We start from the raw sequence: 22,602 nt of genomic DNA on the forward strand, positions 1-22,602 counted from the left end.
GCATACAATGGGAAAAAAACCAGTGTGCATTTCATGTGTAAAGGCTTATATGCATTCAAAACTTAACGTGCAGCAGTTGTTTAACTTATAAGTAAGTCCAATTATGCATTTCATGTTCAAAGGCTTATCTGCATTCAAAACTTAATGTGCTACAACCATTCAACTAATATGTAAGTCTAAGCGTGCATTTCATGTTCAAAGGCTTATGTGCATTGAAAACTTAATGTGCAACAGCTATTCAACTTATATGTCAGTCCAATTGTGCATTTCATGTTCAAAGGCTTATGTACATTCAAAACTTAATGTGCAATATCTATTCAACTTATATGTAAGCTAATGAAGATGGTACTGACATCATCCTAATGCACAACAGAAGTGATTATGTGTATTGAAAACATAAGCATTAGTCATATTCAAGTGCATGTAATCTAATCAAAATGTGTCTGACATTATCCTGATGCACAACATAGAAAACACAATTGATTCTAACCCAACTTTAGAATCCTGTTTGACAACCAAACACAGTTAAGCTTATTAAAGTCATTATCATCCACTTTATAAGTCACACCCTTTTTAATAACTTCAAACATAGTAGAATAATCATCATTAACACTTTCATTTAACCATTAAAGACTACCATTACCATCCACTTAATAAGTAAAACACACTTTAATAAGCATCAAGAACAGTTTAATTAGCATCCAAATGAACATCACAAAAAGGTAAATCCTAATCATAAACTTCAAAAACTCAAAAATGATCAGGATCAGTCCAAAATAAACCCTTTAAAGTGTTATACTTATCCTAATCGTTAGATATAATATGTACAGCAAACCAAGCACCCCTCGTCATCGTCCTCGCCGACTGAAATAGAGCTCAATCCTGAACCCCCTTCCAGTCCTCAACAGAACCCGGTATTGGATCTGAATTGTGCGTCGGGTCACCTATACGCAAATTCCAACTAGAATTCGATGAAAAAACCGACCCACATTTTAGATTATATACATGGCACGCATAACGAAATCAACGAATTTAAGTAAAATGTACACAATGTCTTACCAACAACGTGGATTGTCGTCAAGTTATTGCGTATTGCCTCATGTTTTCAACGATCAGAGTTATATGTCTGATTCGCCAGAGAATCGCTGTTCACCAGAGGGTTTTGGAGGAGAGAGGGAGTGATTTGGTGCTTCTTTGGGAAGCTAGAGGGTTAAAAGTGCGAAAAGGGTCAGTTTTTGGTGAAATGACCAAACTGCCCTTCACCCCGTTAAATAATCTAACGCTCAACTGACGGAATTTAGTGGGAGGGTCTTGATTGTGAGCAATTGAAAACGTGAAGGACTAGAGTGTTGAAATTTTTTAAATGAGGACTGAACCTGAGATTGGATGTAAACCGCAAGGACTGAAACTATACTTTTCTCTATTTTATATAATAGATTAATTATTCTATATAACTAGTAGAGTAACTATTTTAATAAGTTGTGTTCCTTTATAAAACAATATATATTTAAAAATCTCGTTACATGGTTGAATAAATGTAATTTGATATATTAAATAATAAAAAATGTTGTATTTTAAGAACCCCGTGTATTGTATGGGTTGGGTTTAATTTTCTATATTAAATAATGAAAAATTTTACATTTTTAAGAACCTCATGTGTTATACAGGTTGAGCACATGTAATTTTATATACCAAATAGTAAAAAGTTATATCTTTATAAACCCTATGTATTATATGGATTGAATAAATCTAATTTTATATACTACATAATAAAAAAAGGTTATATTTTTAAAAATCTCGTGTATTACACGAGTTGCATAAATGTAATTTTGTATGGAAAAAAATAAAAATGTTATATCTTTAAAAAACCTCGTTTATCACACGGGTTGAATGAATCTAATAAAAATTTATATCTTTAAAAAAACTAACAGATATACTCGATATACGATGGATGGGGTGATTGCGGTGATGGTTCTTATAAATGTCACGTAAACATAGTGATTACTATATTTGAGTTGAGAGTTGAACACGAAAATAAAAGTATGGAACCAATAAACATTGATTAATATTTTTGTTTACCCCTTATAAACATTTTTGAAATAGGTTCTACCCTTAACTACTTTGGTTTAATAAAATAAATACATCATTTACATTTTATTAATTTATATTTAGCGTAAATCTTTTGTTAATTCCAGGATAAATAATTTTGAAATCTAAAAAATATTTTAAAATATTAGATTATCTCCAATACGAATTGTTTAAATTTATAATAAATTTAATTTTATAATTATCTTTTAATTGATATTAATTATCTATAAAAATAAATGGCTTTAATGAATAACATGTGTTCTCTCATTGTTTTCTTTTATTATATATTATAGATAGATATAGATTATAGATTATAGATATAGATATAGATATAGATATAGATATAGATTATAGATTATAGATTATAAATTATAGATACTAGTGGGAATGCCCGCGCGTTGCGGCGGGTCCGTCTGTTTTGTCGCCTATGCAATGGTGAGTCAAAAAATCAAAAGTTTATATAAACTTTAACCACTGTTGCAATTTTTCAAGTTTCCAAGATCACCACAACTAAGGTTCTTAACTATTTATAACTGGTTTCTTGAGGACAAAAAAGGATTTGTGGGTTATACTGAGTCGACTTGTTCCTGTGCTAAAATGGGTCGTTTTGACCCAATACGTGAACTGCCTGACCCACCCATTTTGCTAACTTTACTTGTGAAACAACTATACAAGAAGTAAAAAATAGAACACAAGTAAATAATGAAGATATACAGCAGCAACTGGTTAGCCTGCAACCTTTTTTTAAAGAGCAAACAAAAAAATCTTTAACTAATGAATATAATCCAAATACAGAACCACCTCTTCCAGATCTAAAAGCAAAAATAAAATTAAAAAAAAAATAACAAACAAATCATGATTTCTCTTAAAAAAACCTGCTTGCTTCAAAATAATAAATTAAATAAGTAAGAACTGTACTTTTAATATTCCATAAATCTTCGATGATCATATAACCTTAAACAATCCAACTACAATGCAATTGAAAGAAAGAATTAGAGATGTACCTTTAATATTCCATAAATCTTGGATGGCATTTAGGCGAATCTCCACCAACGGCACAGTTGATCAAATCTCTACCAACGACATTCTCAGTCCTTTCATCTGGACCTCCTTTCATCTGGACCTGATCATGTTTAATTTAATTTGTGTTAGTTCGGCACATCTGTAATTGTTTTAGCCTAGGCCCAGTGCACATTACCTCAAGGAATACAAGTCACCTGATCCACCTAACATGTGCATTGGTGCATCGTCCCGACGTAAATCAGACAAAACCTCTTTATCACTTTCATATCCACAAGTTCCATGATCAGAAAAAGTGTCACCAAAAGAACTTGAAGAAGTCTCAATTAATGGCTGAAATTTAATTCGTAATTACAATAAAATCATATTAAAAATACTTACATCAGGAACAACAATCTGATTAGTATCAGAAGTCTAAATTAATGGCGTATTGGTCATGAACCACGGCTGCTTAGAAGACGCCTTTGCCGTTTTCTTCCCCTATTTTCACTCTGTTCTGATAACGCCCTCAAACAATCTTTCCGGTCACTGAAATCATACAAATTCACAAAGCAATTGTCAGGCTTCAAACATAAAAGCAACACATGCAATGTAGATTCAAACAGATAACATGTACAATACAAATTCACTCATTCAGTGGTTCAGATCTAAAACCAAATATTCCACAAAATCGGAACCCAACAGTTTCTAACAAGTAACAACATATAAAAGTGTACCTTGGCATGAATAAACTCCTCAACTCTACCTTCAGGAAACTTAGCAAGAAGGTGCGGGCCATGCCCGTGGGTCGAGATCAATCCAAAGGTCCGAATTTCCTCTTCGCGATCAAAGAAAATATCCGCTCCTTCACCGTAAATCCTAACCAAAACCGTTCGTACATCATCTTCAGCCGTGTTTTTGGGCCAAGTGATTCGATAAACAATATTAGTCATAGCACCACTTAAATGAACCGCTTTTAATTTGCTTGTATCAAACACATCTCCCCAAATTCGGGTTAAATTAACAACCAAATCATTATCGAATTCGAAAATGAATAATCACAGGTTTGAGCTCAAGAATCATACAATAAAATGAAAAATGTAACCAACAGAAAAGCTTAAAGGAAAACCCAATTCACATAATAAAGATTAATAAATAAACTAACCTTAGATTATGCAATCAAAAATCTCTAATACCGAGCGGGTTAAACGACGATTGATTGACCAGTTTTGTAATAAAACAAAGGGGAGAGATTATATGTATTTTTTTAAAATAACAGATGGTAATAACGGAATTTGGTTCCTACAATAATTCCTGTGATCAAGACCCAATTGAAAGATTTCAGAGACTTTTGAAATAACAGAATCAGAATCCCTCCTGAACCTACAATTAACGTTTCACAAGTATAATTAGTAAACACGTATAGAAAAACATGACGAATCATTGTTTGACACGCACCATGGTCGGCTTCTTGATGACAACACCTTCAGCTTCAATCCGTCCCTTTAAACACCGATTACAGCTTCAAAACACAGGTATAGATTAGTCTCATTCGATTATCATCATTACCAAACATAATCAAATCCAAAAACATACCTCTGGAAGTCTCAATCGGAACCCTAGATGGAAGATTTGGGAATTTGGAAGTAGAAGATGATGATGAAGATCTTTTGTGCGTTTGGATGATAAATCTTCACCTAAAGAGCGATTGCAGGTTCATATAAAAAGTGATGGACCGATCAACTGCATGATGGACCGATCAACTGCTTGTTTAGGGGTTTAAGAGGTAGATAGAAGGATGAACGGTGGTGAAATTCATCAATAACTTAATTAAATGTGAAGATCAGAGACATAAATGTAGGGTTGAAATCTCTGTGTTGCCCCTCAGGCGTCTTGAAAATATGGAGATTGTCTCAATTTGCCTGCTTTATCTTTGTTGTACATATTGCTTTAAAATTGATACGTGTGGCAAAATTACCATCTTGTACCTCACTTCTCCTTTTTAATATACTAGTAGGGTGCCCGCGCGATGCGGCGGGGACGATACTTTTTCATTGTGACGTTGCGCAATGCATGGAGGCGTCACGGTTGCAACACGATGTTCATTTATGTTAATTTATCAAAGCTCCCATGATAGATTGTATAATACTTTTCTTAAATTTCTTATACGTGTAATTTTTTACGAACTTTCTTACGCTTATTGTTTTATTTTTCTTATAGCTTTCGAGTTAGTAGTATCGATGGGTTATCTATATCATACTTTATATCAAAATTAAATGGTTGGAAGCAATTGGGGACAACTCCACTTTTTGAAACCAAGAAAATGGTTATTCATGTGAGCTAGGATTTCATTTAATTCAGCAATTAGCCGTTGCACATGCAATTGATATCCCCGTTTTGCAGCATAAAAATGATAGAAAGAAATAATAAGTCCAACTTCTATAAAAAGTATTAAAGTAATTACAAATTTATAATAGGGATGTAATTGCTTAAGAAAATAAGATTATTATTAATCTAAACCTCACTCACCAAAATGCAATCTGCCCAACAAGGAGCTATACAGATTATATCCATAAAAAAGAAACAAGCAGAAGACAAAAAAACAAAACCCCACGACAAGATAAAAATCCACATCACTGCATACTCTTTGATATCTTCAACCAACTTAAGATTATAAGTGTTGTAGCCTTTAAACACCATATCATTTCTCGTCTAACACAAATCCCACATGGTTATCATGGTAACTGCGTGGATTAAATTTTTCAAGTTCTTAGTCATCCCATGGTTCCCCGAAAAGCAAGCATACCTCTCACCAAGTATAAAAACACAAATATATGTATAAGGACAATAGTTTTATCTCTAATGTGAATGTCACTTATATCAAACTAAGTACAAAAACACCAAAAAATTACCTGCAATGAATTAATGATATGAAAAAATCAGATACATGACAATATAGGTATAAGGGCATTTGAAATGACTCACCTGCCATTAGCCCTTTTAGGTCACACAGACATATATGTACTTACACTTGAAATATTTCGGATTAACCCCACCAAACACAAGTGTTTTGGGCTTCTCCTATGATTAAATGACATGCAGCATCAATTATCATCTTGACCGGTTAACATTTCCCTGGTATTTATGTTCAACTAAGTACATTATAGATAATTAATAATATATTTTAAATATTGACTATTTATGGTACCGATGAAAGAAAAAAAAAGTGTCTACGGGTTGGGCTAACCCGTTTTAATCGAAAAACTAACCTAGTTGCAATCTCAATTGTGTAAAAAGATTAATCATAGCAGAAGTAAAGTAGTTGTAATCACAATTGTGTTTTTATCTCAAATAGATCGGCCGAAAATTTTAAAAAGTCACCACAAGTCGTATAGTGCATTTCCTAGTTCTTCAGCATCAACTTTTCCACTTTTATGTGCTATCAAAACTCTTGAAGATAGCGAAAAGCCCTGAGCAATATATAAAAGAAATGAATCAAGGAAAATATTAATATTGCATAAATAGATTCAAAAGGGACATACACAAACGAAAAGAAACAAACCCTGAACATTGAGTAATACTCGCCTGTATTCAAGAATAAGATGAACATAGGGCATAGTTGATGCCTAGTGAATAATGTAACATATCTGTCAAGGCGATATATATTAAAAGACTTGATGAGAGCATATGGCAGTCTCTAGACACTATGAAATATTGTTGTTACCTCAAAGACAAAACAATGGTTACGAACATTAATAAATTTCATCCTCACTAGATCCCACATAAGTTAGGGCTCAACAAATACACATGGTTACAGCTCAACAAACTCAGCTATACTTTTGATCTTCACAAATCCTTCTCAATTGATGAATCCAAAGGCATGAATTGAATTCCCCAGTTAGAAAGAGAGGGAGAGATTAACGTTTATAAGGTTTGGTGAGAATAAGAGGTACGAAGGAATTTTAAAATGCACAAAGAAGTAGGCACATTGAACTGAATTGGGTGGGAGAGCATGATTTACGGATATACAAATTGCTGGTGATTCGAATTTCAAAAGCCCTGCCATTCATCTCAAATTTTCAATTGCCACCCAGTTTAAACCAATTTTATAGTTATGCTTTAGTTATAACTTTTTTATCAAGTGTAGTAGATATTTTAAACTTTTTTTATCAAGTGTAGTAGATATTTTAAAATGCTCTTTTTTCTTTTTGTATCTAATATATGTTTTTATAACGTGTGGTTATTTCTATTTACACATTATTGTACGAAAAAGATTATTAGTTGTTATTTTCTTCTTTAATCACTTGTACATTAAAGCATTATCTACTTGTACCTTTTAATCTGTGTGTCGATATTGAACAAGACAACTACCGAAACGTCGACAAAAATGTGTAGGTCGTCATGCTATTTTTGGATTTTTTTAAACAATATAGTTTATAAGATATGTCAAGAATAACTAAAAAAATATAAGTTTGTTGTGGAGGAGTGAATTGTAACTAATTATCTATAATTTTGTTAAAACCTTAGGAATTTAAGTGTAATAAGTTTAGGGACTAAAAAGTAAATAATATTTTAAAAGACCAAACTACCCTCATCTTAGGGGCCTTTCTATAAATAATAGAGGGGAAAAGTTCTTATTTTTTGGGTATCTTAAAATGCCCTTGCCTCATGCATTATCTTCCTATACTAATAAACGAAAATCTTTTTGTACACGTGTCACTCTCTGGTGCCCCCTCCCTTTTAATAATAGCATTACATATTAATTTTATACACAAAATATAATATAATATTAATTAATATAGTTAGAGATAAACGTCTAAATTCAAATTTAAATAATAATTATCTAAAACAAATATAAATGTATCAAATAATATAATAAGTATAATATTATTTAATATAGTTAGAGATCAAACGTATAATTTCAAATTTAATTAATAGTAAATTACTTTTTGAGTCCCTATGTTTTAGTGGTTTTAACCACTTGAATTCAAAATCAAAAAGTTTAACACTTTGAGTCTCTAACCGCTCATTCACACCCTCTATAAAAAATTCAAAAAACCTTTTGTAACGTTGAGTTCTCTAAGTTCTAACAACTTGTAGAAGTCTTCATTTTACCCTAACCATATATATTTGTTAAGATAAAATACATTATTTGGATATAAACTATAATTACTAATAAAGTATCAAATCACATGTACAAGTAATGAAAATATAATTGTTCTTTATTTTTACTAATTTATCTAAATAAGTCATTTCATTAATAAGGATTATATACAAATTTATAATTTACATTTTTCATCACTCATCCCGTGGAATACACGGGGTTGTAAGCTAGTAATATAGTATAGATAGATGTAATATTTTGTTTGAGCAAATATATAATAATTGAATTAATTAGCTACGTCTAAAGTTTATAAGTTAACAAAACCATAATCATTTTTAATATCTGAATTAACAAAACCTTGAAAAATTATAAAAATCTAATAATATTTCAGGTTTTTTCCCCTCATCTCATTATCATATGCGTAAAATTGTTTAATAATAAAATCACAGATAAATTTTTTTAACAATAATATCATAGATTAACGCATGTCATATTCTCATTGCATGTAAAAGTTTATGCGAGTTATTGGGCCTACAAAAAAAACATTACTATTAAACGGGCCAAACCCAAACCCGACTCGACCCATATCTCATCAGTCAAACCTCAAAAGTCAAAACCCTCAATAACCCTTCACCCCTTTCTCCACCTTCTTCACATCTTCAATCGCAGCAGCCATGAATCCAACAAAAAGACTACTGAGTTCACTCCGACTCGCCAACTCGCTCTACTCAATCCAACTCACCCAAGCCCACCAGGTAATAACAACTCACTCACACCCATTTCACCACACAAAACTCTTCTTTTCTTCAAACCCACAACAAACCCTTGATCTCATATTATCCCAAAACTGGTCTAACAATCTTGAACAACAATTGTTAAATTCAAGACCCAATTTTTCCCATGAATCCGTAATATATGTGTTGAAGAAACTATCCAAAGACCCTCAAAAAGCATCCAATTTCTTTAATTTTGTTGTGGGTCAATCAGGGTTTGAACCAAGTTCCCAAATTTATAGCTTGATGCTTCGGGTTTATGCGAATAAAGATTCGATTAAACAGTTTTGGGTTACGGTTCATAGGATGAAAGAACAGGGGTTGTTTGTTGATGATCAGGCTTATTTGTTGATTGTTAGGGATTTTAAGAAGTTGAATATGGTTAGCGAGGTTTCGGTTTTTACGAAATTTGTTAATTCTATGGGGAAGGATAATGTTGTTGATGATGTTGTTAAGGAAGTTGTTGGTGTTGTGGTCGAATCGGAGGATGATTCGGGTTGGGGAAATGGGGTTGAGGAGAGGTTGAAACGGATGGATTTCGGGTTTAAGGTTTCGGATAATTTCGTTCTTCGGGTTTTGAAGGGGTTAAGAACATACCCTTTGAAGGCATTAGGGTTTTTCAAATGGGTTAGTGAGGGTTTCGGGATTGAGCATAATGCGGTTACGTACAATGCGATTTTGCGCGTTCTTGGTCGGGAGGAGTCGATCGAACAGTTTTGGAACGTGTTTGGTGAAATGAAAAGGGATGGGTATGAAATGGATCTCGATACGTATTTAAAGATTACGAGATTGTTTCAAAAACGGAAGATGTTGGAAGACGCGGTTGCGCTTTACGAGCGTATGATGGATAGCCCGTACACGCCATCGGGTCAAGATTGCGGTGTGCTTTTACGAACCATCGCGGGTAGTAGTTCGCCTAATTTGGATCTTGTGTTTCGCGTCGTGAAGAAATTTGAATCCAAGGGTAACTCTCTTTCGAAGAACGTTTATGACGGTATTCATAGATCGTTAACGAGCGTGGGTCAGTTTGAAGAAGCCGAAAAGATTGTGTTAGCGATGAAAGATGCGGGATACGCTCCCGATAACATAACCTACAGCCAGTTGATCTTCGGGCTTTGTAAAGCCCGAAAGCTAGAAGAAGCCGCAAACGTGATCGACGTAATGGAACAAAACGCGTGCATCCCCGACGTCAAAACATGGACGATTCTCATTCAAGGACATTGTTCCGCCAATGAAGTTGATAAAGCCGTTGTATTTTTATCGAACATGGTAGAGAAAGGATGTGAAGCCGACGCAGATCTTTTAGACGTTTTAACAAACGCGTTTTTGGGTCAAAAGAAAACCGTCAGCGCGTACGAACTACTAACCGAAATGGTCAAGAGTGGTGGGGTGAAACCATGGCAAGCAACTTACAAAAATCTGATTCAAAATCTGTTATCCGAGAACAAGTTTGATGAATCTTTGGAGCTTTTAAGGTTGATGAAAAAACACGACTACCCACCGTTTTCTGAGGCGTTTATCGGGTATGTTTCGAAACATGGATCGGTTGATAATGCTTTGGAGTTCTTGAAAACTTCAAGTTTTAAACAAAGCCCTGCGGTTTCAGCGTACCAGAACATGTTTCAGAGCTTGCTTGATGAAGGTAGAGAACTTGAGGCGAAAGATTTGTTGTTTAAGTCGCCGCCTCATGTTCGTAAACACAAATCGATTTCTAGTATTTTTGGGTCTGTTCAATGATTTGGTGTATGAATTATGTAGAAGTAGAAGTTGGTTGCATAATTTTGAATTCAAATAATTTGTATATCTTCACAAAGTTATGTTTAGACATGAATTATGCAGTGCATTATTGAGGCATAGTTGTGTTTACTTGTATGCAGCCAAGTATTGAGGCATAGTTGTGACTTGTGTTTACTTGTAATAATATTTATGCATTTGGTATTTTATTATCTAAAGGTTTGAGTTAAAACTAGGGATTAGTATTCGATGTCTTTTGCGGCTTTGCCCGACTGTAAAACTGTGTTTCATATATGTTGGCAGGGGCGAAGTATAAAGGGGGGGGGGGGTGGGGGGGGGGGGGAGGGAACTTTTCACTCAGTAGTGTTATATATGTAGTTTTCTAATAGAAATTTTTTGGTATATACGTTTTCGCCTCCCTCCCCCTCGCGTCATCCGGGTCAAGTTTCACCACTGTATGTTTGGTTCCTGTTCATTTCTGTTTGCGGGTTTCATTCTTTTGAAGTAAAAAACTACCCGTGTAACCTGAAATCTTACCTTGAACTCACACAAAAAGCAACTTAAAAATATCAAACACTCAATTACATTTACAACGATACTATATTTATCATAGTTTCAAGTTCTCAATAAAGTTAAAATCCTATTTATTTATTTTTTAAAATCATATAACATTTTATTGTATATTGTATATGGCTTTAAAGTTGTAAACGGGTACGTGATTGGTTACAAGCATAATTATTAATAGCGTCTGTGGCGGCTGCTATAGCGTGGCGTGGCGGTCATATGCCGCCAGAAGGTACATATCGACCACATAGCGACGATATAGCAACTTCCGACGCGAATTCCGGAAACGGTGCTGTTTTCAGCCGGAAACCAGGAAGAATGGGGAAGAAAAAGAGAGCGGCTGTGTATATGAGTGTTTTAGGCTTTTAGGGTTTAAATAAGTTTAGGTATTTAGAACATTTAACACCTCTATCTTTCACTGTTTACATTCAGTCCTTAAAAAACTTGTATTTTTTTTTTTACTTAAAAAGTGTAAAAGTAGTTTATGTATTTAAACATTTAACCCCCTCTATGTAGTTTACATTTGGTCCTTAAACTTTTTAATTTATGCATAAAAAGTATAAAATTAAGACTATAAATACATAAATAAATTATAAATTGCTGTTTTTTTATTTTTTGAATTATCTACTACCTTATCGCTAAACACGAAATAGTGGGCGCTATTTCATCGCTATCACTACGTAGCATATAGGTAGTCTGTCACTATTCACCGCTATTCGCTATCGATAACTATGGTTTCAAGCTATCAGTCATGAGCTGGTATCACTTCATATAATACCAGTTCTAACTTCGAAACCACCAAATTAATCTCATATCTGAATGCTTATCTCATTGCACGCCCAAAACTAATGAATTTTTTTTATAATTAATTTGATACCCGAATACTCTTCTTATTACATGTTATAATTAATCTGATACCTAAATACGCTTCTTATTACATGTTAGAATTAATCTAAAATATTTTTATTTTATAATTAGTCCCCAGCTAAAAAAATCAACTATTTAATGAGTAGAAAAAACCGTTATATGGTTATTTCTCATCATACATTCACTTGACTTTTCTTTATTTTTAATATATTTTAAGTTGAGATTTCAAATACAATATAATATAATATAATGACGTGGCCTTCATATTTTCCATACATTTGAAGTTGTGGGGCTAACCTATAAGCTACACCATTTTATGGGCATTGATTTTGTGACATTTATCTTCTTTTAAATTCAATCATGTGAGGCTCTCATTCTGTCCAAAAGATAGGAAAAATATAGCCATAACCATGGCCCCAAAACAAACCTTTTCACACCTTATTACTACTCCAAAACACTATGAAGAAAAACATTGAACAACCCGAAGAACAAGAGCTCGAAATCGTCAAGGCGGTGGCACAAGCATGGCTCGGTCACACCACCACCACATCGCCCCCATCCGACTCCAATGAATTTGACGCACGTCGTCTCAACTTCAAGAAAAAGCCCACTCGGTTTAAGCAAGAAGCAATGACCAAACCAACGCGAAACAATAACCACAATTATGGGCTTTCGACGAGTTGGGATTTCAAGCAATCACTTTGGGATTCTTATGAAATTGTGTCGGTTTCAAGACGGCTTGAGAGAGGGTTATTGTTGGAAAACGAGTTGGGTAAAGTTGGAAAGAGAAAAAAGGAGAGTAAGAATAGCCTTAGAAACATATTTCGAACGTCATCTATGAAGTCGTCATCTATGAAGTCTGATGAATAAAAAATTGTTTCCCGATTGGTTTTTGTGTATTCCAAAAACTAAATTCAATAAAGGTAAATATCACCTTGCAAAAACCAAGGCTTTTAACCCCTATAAGGGGCCGATTATTTACTTAGGTTAGAGTTTGAATAGAACTTGCGAAATTGATAGTATTGACAGAACTACAACTTTTTATTACCCTCATTTATATATTTGTTTCAACTAAGACATTGAATACGATTTAAACTGTTAGAATATAAGAAACAACAATCTTCGATACTATGTTATTAGAAAAATTTTGGTCCATTGACTAATCAATGAACCCTGTGGTTCCAGCCATACCCGAGAGCCGTAAGATTGGCTTGGGGATTTAACTTTGACACGCTATCGTTGTTGATTATTACAATAAAAAGTATTTACGGTTATATAATAACATTATGGCACGGCCTAAACAAATTTTACACTAGTCTATTGGTGTATGTTTTTTTCTTAAAGATCTATCGGTGTATGTTATAACGCGGCTTAAACTAATTTTACACTAGTTTATCGGTGTATGTTATAACACGGCTTAGACTATCCGTAGTGGGTTGGCGTTGACTTACACCTTAGCATGATTAGGTGCCAAACACTGCCCCTAGGGGGCGCCATGGGCTCGAGCGCCATAGTTGTAATGGGCGTGAGCGCTTTATGTGTGAAAGAGAGTGAAAAACCTTTTTTTAGTCAATCACATCAAGCGACATCACCCACTTTTGAAGCATAAACAAAAACAAATATCCACTTGGAAATAGCTCTGTGGTGTTGGTGAGTTAGAATTTAGAGCAAGAGGAGGTTAAGGGTTCAATCCCTATGACGTGCAAGTTTTAGCTTTAAAAAAAAGTGAATCGATTTAAAAACATAATTTTAGTTGGTTTCAATTTCAACATGGACACTTAAATTCTTGATACTTAAAAGATTCAGAAAAGTTTCAGACTTACCATACTAAACATAAATTTAGCAATGTTAAACTAAAAAATCTAGAATTTTTTTTCTTATATTGTCTTTTGTAAGTTTCACATTATAGAGTTGTGCCATTCCTAATTTGATAAAGGTTAATAGATAGATACAACGACATAAATATGGTTACATAACTTATTTTATGTATCCAAATTACAAAATTATTGACATGTATTTATACACTTCTTATTAATAAAAATTATATTTGCAACCCTTGAAATTGTAGTTAGCAAACGGTGCATAAACTGAGACATCCAAAATTGCAGTCACATGTATTATGTTTAGTATAGTTATTAATATGATTTCATTAGCAAATTCTGCATAAATTGACACATCCAAAATTGAAGGGTTTTAAAATAATAAAGTAGAATTGGGATATTACAAATCATTGGCCTAAAACAGCAAATTGTGCATAAGTTGACAAATATAAAATTGAAGAGTTTTACAATTATAGAGAAGAATCGGGATATTACTATGAGTTGTATACAAGATATTATGATTGATATTTTCAATAGTTCTATGTCCTAAATGATTGAAATGGATGGTGGTGTATCAGCCTCATATCAATTTTCTAGGGTCATATTTATTTAATTTATTGTTTCAATTATTCTAACTAGTCTTAAGTCCCTACGTTGCGGGTCAGGTGGTGTAAAACTGTGCTATTAGCATGGGTATAGATATAATAATTTAACCACTAACTATAGTTTTGAGAAACGACAATCCAACTAGATTGGGATAGTGGGTGGCTCGACCGAACTGGCCAGTGGTTTTAATAGTTTGAACTGGTTTCTTTTTCAAAATCATTAATTTGTGTTGAATTTTATCATGATAAAGATGGTTTATGATTATAACACATTTACATAAAAACATATTTAAAAAATAAACTAAGTAATAATACATGTTATATAACCGGTTCGAAAATCCAAATCAAACTAAACCGAAGCGTTAAACCATCAAAAACCAAACTGTGAACCAAAACCAAAATGGTGACTTGCTTCAACTTGGACAAGGTTGAAGGTTTTATAAAGAGGTAAACACCCCTACCCCTTTGTTAACCTAAAAGGAAAAAAAAACTCAATAATGGAAACCTAATTACAATCAATCAATCATATCCAGTAAAATCCCACAAATAGCAAGCTATTGGTAAGGTCTGAGGATGATGGGATATAGGCACACTTTACCTCTACCCCTAAGGATAAAGAGGCTGCTTCTAGTGAGACACTCGGCTCCAAAACACCCAGAAAAGAAAGAAATAAATAGAAAATGAGGTGTGTGTATAAAACTAATTTATGTATGTATTTTTTTACACTCCTATGATTACAAAAACAAAATAGAAGGATGATATTAAAATCTATCCATATATATATATACGAACAAAAGTATATGGTCACTTTGATAAGACTTATCACCATAACTTTTAACTTCTAAGCAACCCAAACCATGGCCATTGAACTCAAAAACGTAGCACAAGCAACCGCAACAATACTTCTTTCTTTAACCAAAACCTTCAACAAATGCATGGCAACATCACCACTTATCTTCCTCCCTTCCACCACCAACACACGGCGGCGCTTCCCCGCAAACCTCAGCATCACCAACACCGTTATCCACGTCACAATGGTGGTTCGCACCAACACCACCACCAACCCCACAATCAACACCACCCCTACAAACCGAACAACGGACCACATGTTGGTTGACAACAACCACATGTTAAACATGTAGCATGAAAGGATGAAGAACAAGCATGATTTAGTGATAGCTGACTTGTTAAAGATCATTTGGAGATGAAGATGTAATGGAAGAATGTTGTGTTTTGGAAGATAAATGATGGTTGAAGTGGAAGAATTTGAAGGCATGTGAAGGTGCACATGGGCTGGTTGGCAAAGGTGGCAACTACTATGATTGTTTAATATGTTTGAAGTTGTGTGATGAGTTTGTATATATAAATAAAGAAGATGATGAGATATGATGGAAGAAGATTTCAAAGTTTAGAAAAGTGACATATATTGGAAATTTGCACCTAAAATAAAATATCAAGAGGATTGGAGAAAATTACGGAAGTTACTAACTTTATAAACGATATATTTTATGAAAAAGAATTGTTAATGGGTCAAGGGTTTGGGGGGACGTGTAAACGAGCCAAGCTTGTGTCTAGATTCACCTCATTCAAAAGCTTAGGCCTAAAATATTTTCAAGGTATCAATCCAAAAAGAGTTAACAATCACATGGTGGTCGGATTAGTACGGTAATATTATAGTTTTGGTCTCTAAGTTTTATTAATTACATATTGGTCTGATCGTTTACTTGAATGTATCAGGGGTAGTCTCTCAAGTTGGTGTCCGTTAAATTTTCAGTTAAGGCTTTAAGAAACGACTAAAATACTCTTTAATATTAAAAATAAAAATAAAATATGTGAGACCGTTTAATATTAACTAAAAAGCCCCACCCTACCCCACATCATTGTTCATCTTCTTCGGTGAATTAGCCGGTGACCCGTTGTAGATCAACCCCCCCCCCCCCCCTCCATCTTACATACCCTTAGAACTAAAGACATCCACCCTAACTTTTGTTATATGATTGATATTCGAGCAAACCATAACACACGGTTGAAATTCAAACGAACCTAAAATCCTAGGGTCTTCGGAATAGACTGAAATGATTGTTGAAGTGAACAAAATTGCACTGAATTTGCATTAAGCTGATTTGAAACAACTGAAAGCAGTGATGCTGATTGAAAGCCAACCAATCAGCCCTGTTTTCCGACTCGAGAAGGGGTTCAATGTACGGGTGTAAAGTGGGTGGCTCGAGATGTGACATAGGGACCAAGAGCGTAATCAATGAAGCATATGCACAACATTTATCTGCAAAACGTACATTTTGTTGACAATAAGCGAAACGAGGCAATATGGCCATACGGAAGCACCGACTCATCTATTAGAAAGATTCTTAACAGCAAGTTCAAAGGATTGAAAGAATATATTACCAGATTTTGATATAGTATAGGTTTTTCTAGTCAATATACCCACTATAATGTCATCTGGATTTCATTATACACAATCAAATTCAAGTTTAGTCACTAGCCGTCGTAAAAAAGACATGTATCCAATCCGATACTTTTTATCTAAAACGAAGCCAGCTTATTTTGGTCAAAACCCGTTTTAACATGTTTTCAGGTTGTCGAAGTGAAAAGCGCACATAGTAAAAAGGAAAAAAACTTTTTATCTTCAATGTAAGAAAAGTTTGCTATAACCTAATCATAGTTGCTGATTGAGATAAGGGTCTGCGACCGTTGTGCTCCCTCCACCACCCAAATATCCGCCAACGCTTCCCGCCACATTGGACAACCACGAGGTGCTACGAGTCAACCAACCACCTTGTGCCGGCTCATTCTCAACACGCTTGCTTTTCTCTTCTTCCTCCAATAACAAATCAAGCCACCTCTTAGCCATGAACATCTTCACCGCTTCCACCCCGTCGTTCACCACTTCTCTAGGCGGCACCACCATTGGGTTCTCCTCCACGTTGAGTTTTTCGAGCTTCTCGAGGCGGCCAAAGGTGGCGGGAAGTTCATGAATCTGATTGTTACTGATGTCGAGTTCTTTGAGGTTGGTTAGATCACCGATTGTGACGGGAAGTGATGTAAGGTCACTGAAATTACCACTCAGGTTAAGAATCTCGAGATTTGAAAGACGGCCGATGGATGGCGATAGGGTCCGGAGTTCGTTGAAGTGGGCATCAAGAAACTGAAGTGATTTCATTTCTCCTATTGATGTGGGAAGTGAACGGAGCTTGTTTAAAGGGACTGAAAGTTTCTTTAGATTAACGAGTTCATACCCGATATTGGTGGGTAGGTATGTTAGCTTATTGAAGCTCGCATCAAGTTCTACTAGTGACCTGCAATAAGAGTATTAGATGATTAAATGTTAATAAAACAAGCAGAAACCGAATCGTAACCGTAATAACAGAACCAACCTAGAACCAGTAGTTCGGTTATGACTATATGTGCATTGGTAAATGGAATAAACCAAATGAACCACCGTTACTCATTTTTAGCATAATTTATTTAGCTTAAATATTATATATGGAGTATACTATTGTTTACGGGTAAAAATAAAAAAAAAAAAAATAAAGATAAAAATGGGTAAAAATAAATTTAAGCTAAAAATGTGTTATATAAAAATATGAAGTTAAATATATGAAAACTTGAAGTTAACAAAATAAGGGTAAAATGATTATTTATTTATATTGGTTTTAATAAAATTGGGTAAATTTGATATTTTAACTATTTTGTAAGGGTATATATGGTATTTTTAGTTTTGATCGAGGGTATATGAAATTTTTAAAGTTTGTGAGGGTATATATGAAATTAATCCTAAATAGGATATTGTTTTTTTTTACATTTTTGTACAGATAATATATCACACTAGTTGGGTAATCGGTTTCAAAACGAAAATCCAAACACCCTCTTAGTTAAATATAAGGTAGTTGAGCAAGATAGTGAAGGTAAAGAGGATATTTGTGGCGTATCTAAACAAACATACCTGCAGTGACAAATGCTGTCGGGCAAGGACGTTAGCTTGTTGCTAGAAACATCTAGAATCTTGAGTTTCAGCAATAAGCCAATTGAATCTGGTAATGATTCCAAAAGATTGGAAGAAACATAAAGCTCCTCAAGATTCTCAAGTCCAGCAATTGAATCGGGAATGGCCTGTTTCGATACACCAAGGGTGATCCGTCAATATGGAAAGTGTGTTCCAAAAAAACTTAGGGCAGGAATGACAAAAAAACCAAAGTGTTTAAAACATTACATCGCTTGCTAATTGCTAAAGATATTGTACAAGGTCAAAATATAACAATTGTTTCGGTCTACATCAGAATATATTCCACCAGCTGCGTAACTGGGTAGATAAAGTACTCGTCATTCAAGCTTTAGTGACGGGGTCAGGTACAATGGTCATATTATATAAAAATATAAAGTGTTGTGTATTTAATAAGATAGTTCAATATGAAATCAAAACTAATTTGAATGGGTTAATATAGATATTATTTTTTTTTTGTTGAGTGAATATAATAATATAGAGTAAATATAAATTGCACCAATCACTAAAGCAATAATGATAACAAAGAGGGTTTGGACTTGGACCGTACAATCCACAATTAACATATCAGGTACGGTACTACGGTCCAGGTCCAAACTCCTTACGTTGTTTCGTTTTTACCTTACTTAAATAATGCATCTTAAAAGTTAGGATAAAATCACTAAGCCAAAGTTTTGTCCAGTTCATAGTACAATTTGAGACTGAACTAGATGAATCCGATACCCTACCGGTACCACCGATACCGAACTGGTACTTATGGAGTATGGACCAGTATGTTGTACTCATATTCTCAAAGATATTAGAATAAAAATAAAATACAATCCGGATTTTTATGATTGCACACACCGCCGATCAACAGGCCCACATCATAGGAATATATGCCAATTCAAATTCAATTCAATGAAACTAGGACAGAATGAGTAGCATATCATCTAAATCCCGATACAGTAATTAAAACGTTTCTCATCTAACTAATTAACTATATTAGCACTCTAACTACTATCTCTCTTTTCTATCTAGTTTAAAGTTTCATCCATGACTAAGGTTAACACTGCTCATATAGCTAATTAACTAAATTTATTATTACACCTTTCATATATCGAAATTAGGATCCTAACATTGCTCATATAACTAACTACATTAATTAGAATATTTTTCATATACCGATTGCTCATATAACTAACTAACTACATTAATTAGAACATTTTTCATATACCGAAATTAGGATCCTAACATTACTCATATAACCAATTAGCTAAATTCATTTGAAGTTAGAACATTGTTCAAGAATAACATTGCTCATATAACTAATTGACTAAATTAATTAGAACATTCGTATACCAAAATTCAGATCCTAACATTGCTCATATACCTAACTAACGTATACCAAAATTCAGATCCTAACATTGCTCATATACCTAACTAAATTAATTATTACATTTTCCGTAGTGGGGGTTTTTTTGGCGTTTTTTCCCCAAAAAAACGCCCAAACACGCCTTGGGACCACCCCCGGGGGTTTTTTTTTTAAAAAAATGGGTGGGGCGTCACATTTTAAATGCCTGCACTTGATTTATACCACTACACCTGTTTTAAGATAATGCCCCAATGCCCACAGACCACCACATGGCGCAAAACCCCTAAGGGTGGGGGCATTATCTTCCCCTCCCACTACACATGGTCTAACATTTATCATATAACTAATTAACTAAATTAATTATAACATTGCTCATATACCAAATTAAGATCCTAACATTTCTCATAAAACACTGCTCATATAAGTAAAGAACTAAATTAAATTAGAACATTGCTCATATAGCGAAACTAAGATCCAACTAAGATCCTAATATTACTCATTGAGCAATGCTCATATAACTAATTAACTAAACTAATCAGAACAGTGATTTCTAACATGAGAATTGAGATCATTACACTAACCTCAAGTTGATTTGACGACAGATTAAGCGAAACCAACATACTAAGCTTCCCAAACGCTTCTGGAAGAACAGGCAACCGCCTCTGCGACAAATCAATCCTCTCAACATTCTTCGCAAACGCATCCTGCAAAACCGCAGCCAGCTCATCCCTAACACCGTCCTCAACCATAACCTCACCACTACTCCCTTCTTCAACCGCAACCGCCTTCCCTCCTTTCTTCGCCGCCTCATACAGCTTCTCCAGCCTCTTCTCCGCCTCACTCAACAACTTCTCATAGTTTTCATGCATCTCATACAACCGAATCACCGCCACATACGACTGTCTCTCCCTCTCCCTCTCCACCTCCACCGCAACCTCCTGATCCCGATTCACCGCAAGTTCTTCAATCTCCGCAAGTCTAGATCTAGCGATATCAACAAACTCATGATCCGGACAGTCACCTAGGGTTTTGAGAACAGATCGAGTTCGCGAAACGTCTTCAACGGCTGCACGCATCGACGCGATGAGTTCCGGATCGTTTAAGTACGGCATGCGTTCGGTGAGTTCAAAAACCGGTTCCGGCGAGGATTGATCCGCCGGTGGCGGTGGCGGTGGTTGTTCGATGTCGAATTCCGGCGAGTGAGAAGCACGACTGACGCTAGGTAACTTCGCCATCACATACGATAGGATTGGAAACTTGTTAGGGTTTGGATCCATTGCAGATCGATGAATCAATTGAAGAGAAAATGTAACAACAGATGGATGAATTGAACAGAAAATATCTAACAGAATGATGAGAGAGAAAGTGGACTCTGTGGAGACTGTTGGTTGAGTATATATTCCGCTGCGTGAGGGTGCATCTTATCGCCTTCAAAATATTCTTCACCGGCTTTCCAGTTTAAAACCCCCGGTTTAGAAAAAAAAATTAAAAATAATTGATTATTTAATCTATATTGAAAACGAAACTATAGACAAAAAGTAGACGGTTTCTTTCTTGTTTAGGGTTGTTTATAAGCCAAGTCAAGCAGAGTCATAGTAAGTTCGGGCTCGACTTAATTGTAAACTGAGTTGGCTCGGTTTGGATTTGAAACCGAACTAAAAATCTAATCTCAGGCTTGACTTTGTTTTAAATCGAGCTGGTTCGGCTCGACTTGATTTGACTCGATTTTAAAAAAGAAAAATAAATATATAACTTTCAAAATTCAGTACTTTAAAATATTATTCAGTAGTTCAAAAGAACATATTTAAACTAAGTTCAACCTAATACGTTACAAGCCAAAATTAACTTTAACAATACAAAATAAGTTTTAAATTTCAATAAAATACAATACTAATTCATTAGTATGGTAATCAACATTCAAATATGTCATAGATATCAAATTACACACATAAATATATGTAAATAATAATCTGTTTTTTTTTGTAATATATTATATATTATAATGTATATAAAATTAGAGAAAGTATAATGTACTTCAAGGCTTAAGCTACATTAACATACATGACAAAAAAATATAACGTGCGTTATTATCATAGAACGTGCGTGATTATAGTCCCATGCGTGATTATGTGGTCCCATGCGTGATTATGTGGTCCCATGCGTGATTATACCCCTGATCCAACGGTTACCATTGTCTCCTACGTGATGTATGATAAGGCTTTTTGTATGTTAACCTTACTCTATAAAATTATACATATTACAAGTAAAACAATCCGAGCCGAGCCGAGCTATTAAGTGATCCAAACCGAGCTAATCTGGCTTGTTACAAGTCAAGCCGAGCTAGGCTCACTTTCTAACCGAGCCGACTCGGCTCAGTTTCAAATCAAGTCGCGAGCTAAATCCGAATGAGCTACGAGTCGCGAGCTTTTCAATTTTGTTATATTTTTAGACGAAATCAAATTAACGGATCATGTAGACGTTACCTTATTTTGGGTCCGGTTGAATGGATAGGTTCATTCCTAATCGGCCCATTAGTGTTTGAACCACGTGTTGATAAAATGAGGCTTGATTGTGTTGATAAAATGAGGCTTGATGTCCTCATTTTAACTAGGCTTCTATGTACTTCCTCCTGTGATGACATTTTACCTGATGTATCACTTTATGATAGTTGCGTTC

The 22,602-nt window shown here is 34.5% G+C and overlaps 3 protein-coding genes and 2 long non-coding RNA genes across 8 annotated transcripts; 2 read left to right on the forward strand and 3 right to left on the reverse strand.

Moving 5' to 3' along the window:
* Positions 1-2,967: 2,967 nt before the first annotated feature.
* On the reverse strand, positions 2,968-5,052 carry LOC110912251. 3 transcript variants are annotated; one of them, XR_002577802.2, is made up of 7 exons: positions 4,684-5,052; positions 4,546-4,609; positions 4,253-4,470; positions 3,825-3,966; positions 3,490-3,636; positions 3,287-3,370; positions 2,968-3,211 (listed from the first exon to the last, which is right to left on the reverse strand). It is a non-coding gene; the product is annotated as an uncharacterized LOC110912251 (long non-coding RNA). The 3 variants fall into 3 exon arrangements; XR_004872232.1 differs by having other exon boundaries at positions 3,287-3,418; positions 3,825-3,991; XR_002577801.2 differs by having other exon boundaries at positions 3,825-3,991; positions 4,684-5,049.
* Positions 5,053-5,607: 555 nt separating this feature from the next.
* LOC110902523 lies at positions 5,608-7,212 on the reverse strand. 2 transcript variants are annotated; one of them, XR_002571184.2, is made up of 4 exons: positions 6,812-7,212; positions 6,650-6,734; positions 6,357-6,557; positions 5,608-6,222 (listed from the first exon to the last, which is right to left on the reverse strand). It is a non-coding gene; the product is annotated as an uncharacterized LOC110902523 (long non-coding RNA). The 2 variants fall into 2 exon arrangements; XR_004872235.1 differs by having other exon boundaries at positions 6,204-6,557; positions 6,812-7,210.
* A 1,597-nt stretch (positions 7,213-8,809) lies between these two features.
* LOC110912242 (pentatricopeptide repeat-containing protein At3g48250, chloroplastic) lies at positions 8,810-10,830 on the forward strand. The gene has a single exon (XM_022156922.2). It carries the CDS (start codon positions 8,866-8,868, stop codon positions 10,699-10,701), a length of 1,836 nt encoding a protein of 611 aa, XP_022012614.1. The 5' UTR covers positions 8,810-8,865; the 3' UTR covers positions 10,702-10,830.
* Positions 10,831-12,481: 1,651 nt separating this feature from the next.
* LOC110912233 lies at positions 12,482-13,233 on the forward strand. Its single transcript, XM_022156913.2, has one exon. The coding sequence runs from the start codon at positions 12,589-12,591 to the stop codon at positions 12,997-12,999; it is 411 nt and encodes a 136-aa protein (XP_022012605.1). The 5' UTR covers positions 12,482-12,588; the 3' UTR covers positions 13,000-13,233.
* A 3,707-nt stretch (positions 13,234-16,940) lies between these two features.
* On the reverse strand, positions 16,941-21,360 carry LOC110912223 (plant intracellular Ras-group-related LRR protein 9). The gene is made up of 3 exons (XM_022156904.2): positions 20,508-21,360; positions 18,516-18,682; positions 16,941-17,868 (listed from the first exon to the last, which is right to left on the reverse strand). Exons 1-3 carry the CDS (start codon positions 21,201-21,203, stop codon positions 17,229-17,231), a joined length of 1,503 nt encoding a protein of 500 aa, XP_022012596.1. The 5' UTR covers positions 21,204-21,360; the 3' UTR covers positions 16,941-17,228.
* Positions 21,361-22,602: the final 1,242 nt, after the last annotated feature.

Source organism: Helianthus annuus, chromosome 2, assembly GCF_002127325.2.
Source record: "Helianthus annuus cultivar XRQ/B chromosome 2, HanXRQr2.0-SUNRISE, whole genome shotgun sequence".
NCBI lineage: Eukaryota > Viridiplantae > Streptophyta > Magnoliopsida > Asterales > Asteraceae > Helianthus > Helianthus annuus.

What these genes read in the sequence shown, in the direction of transcription:
- LOC110912242 (XM_022156922.2), top strand. Translation starts at nt 8,866, where the DNA reads ATGAATCCAACAAAAAGACTACTGAGTTCACTCCGACTCGCCAACTCG.
- LOC110912233 (XM_022156913.2), top strand. Translation starts at nt 12,589, where the DNA reads ATGAAGAAAAACATTGAACAACCCGAAGAACAAGAGCTCGAAATCGTC.
- LOC110912223 (XM_022156904.2), bottom strand. Translation starts at nt 21,203, where the DNA reads ATGGATCCAAACCCTAACAAGTTTCCAATCCTATCGTATGTGATGGCG. An exon ending in TGTCGTCAAATCAACTTGAG is followed by an intron (nt 18,683 to 20,507) that starts GTTAGTGTAATG and finishes GTATCGAAACAG; the next exon opens with GCCATTCCCGATTCAATTGC. An exon ending in GACAGCATTTGTCACTGCAG is followed by an intron (nt 17,869 to 18,515) that starts GTATGTTTGTTT and finishes CTCTTATTGCAG; the next exon opens with GTCACTAGTAGAACTTGATG.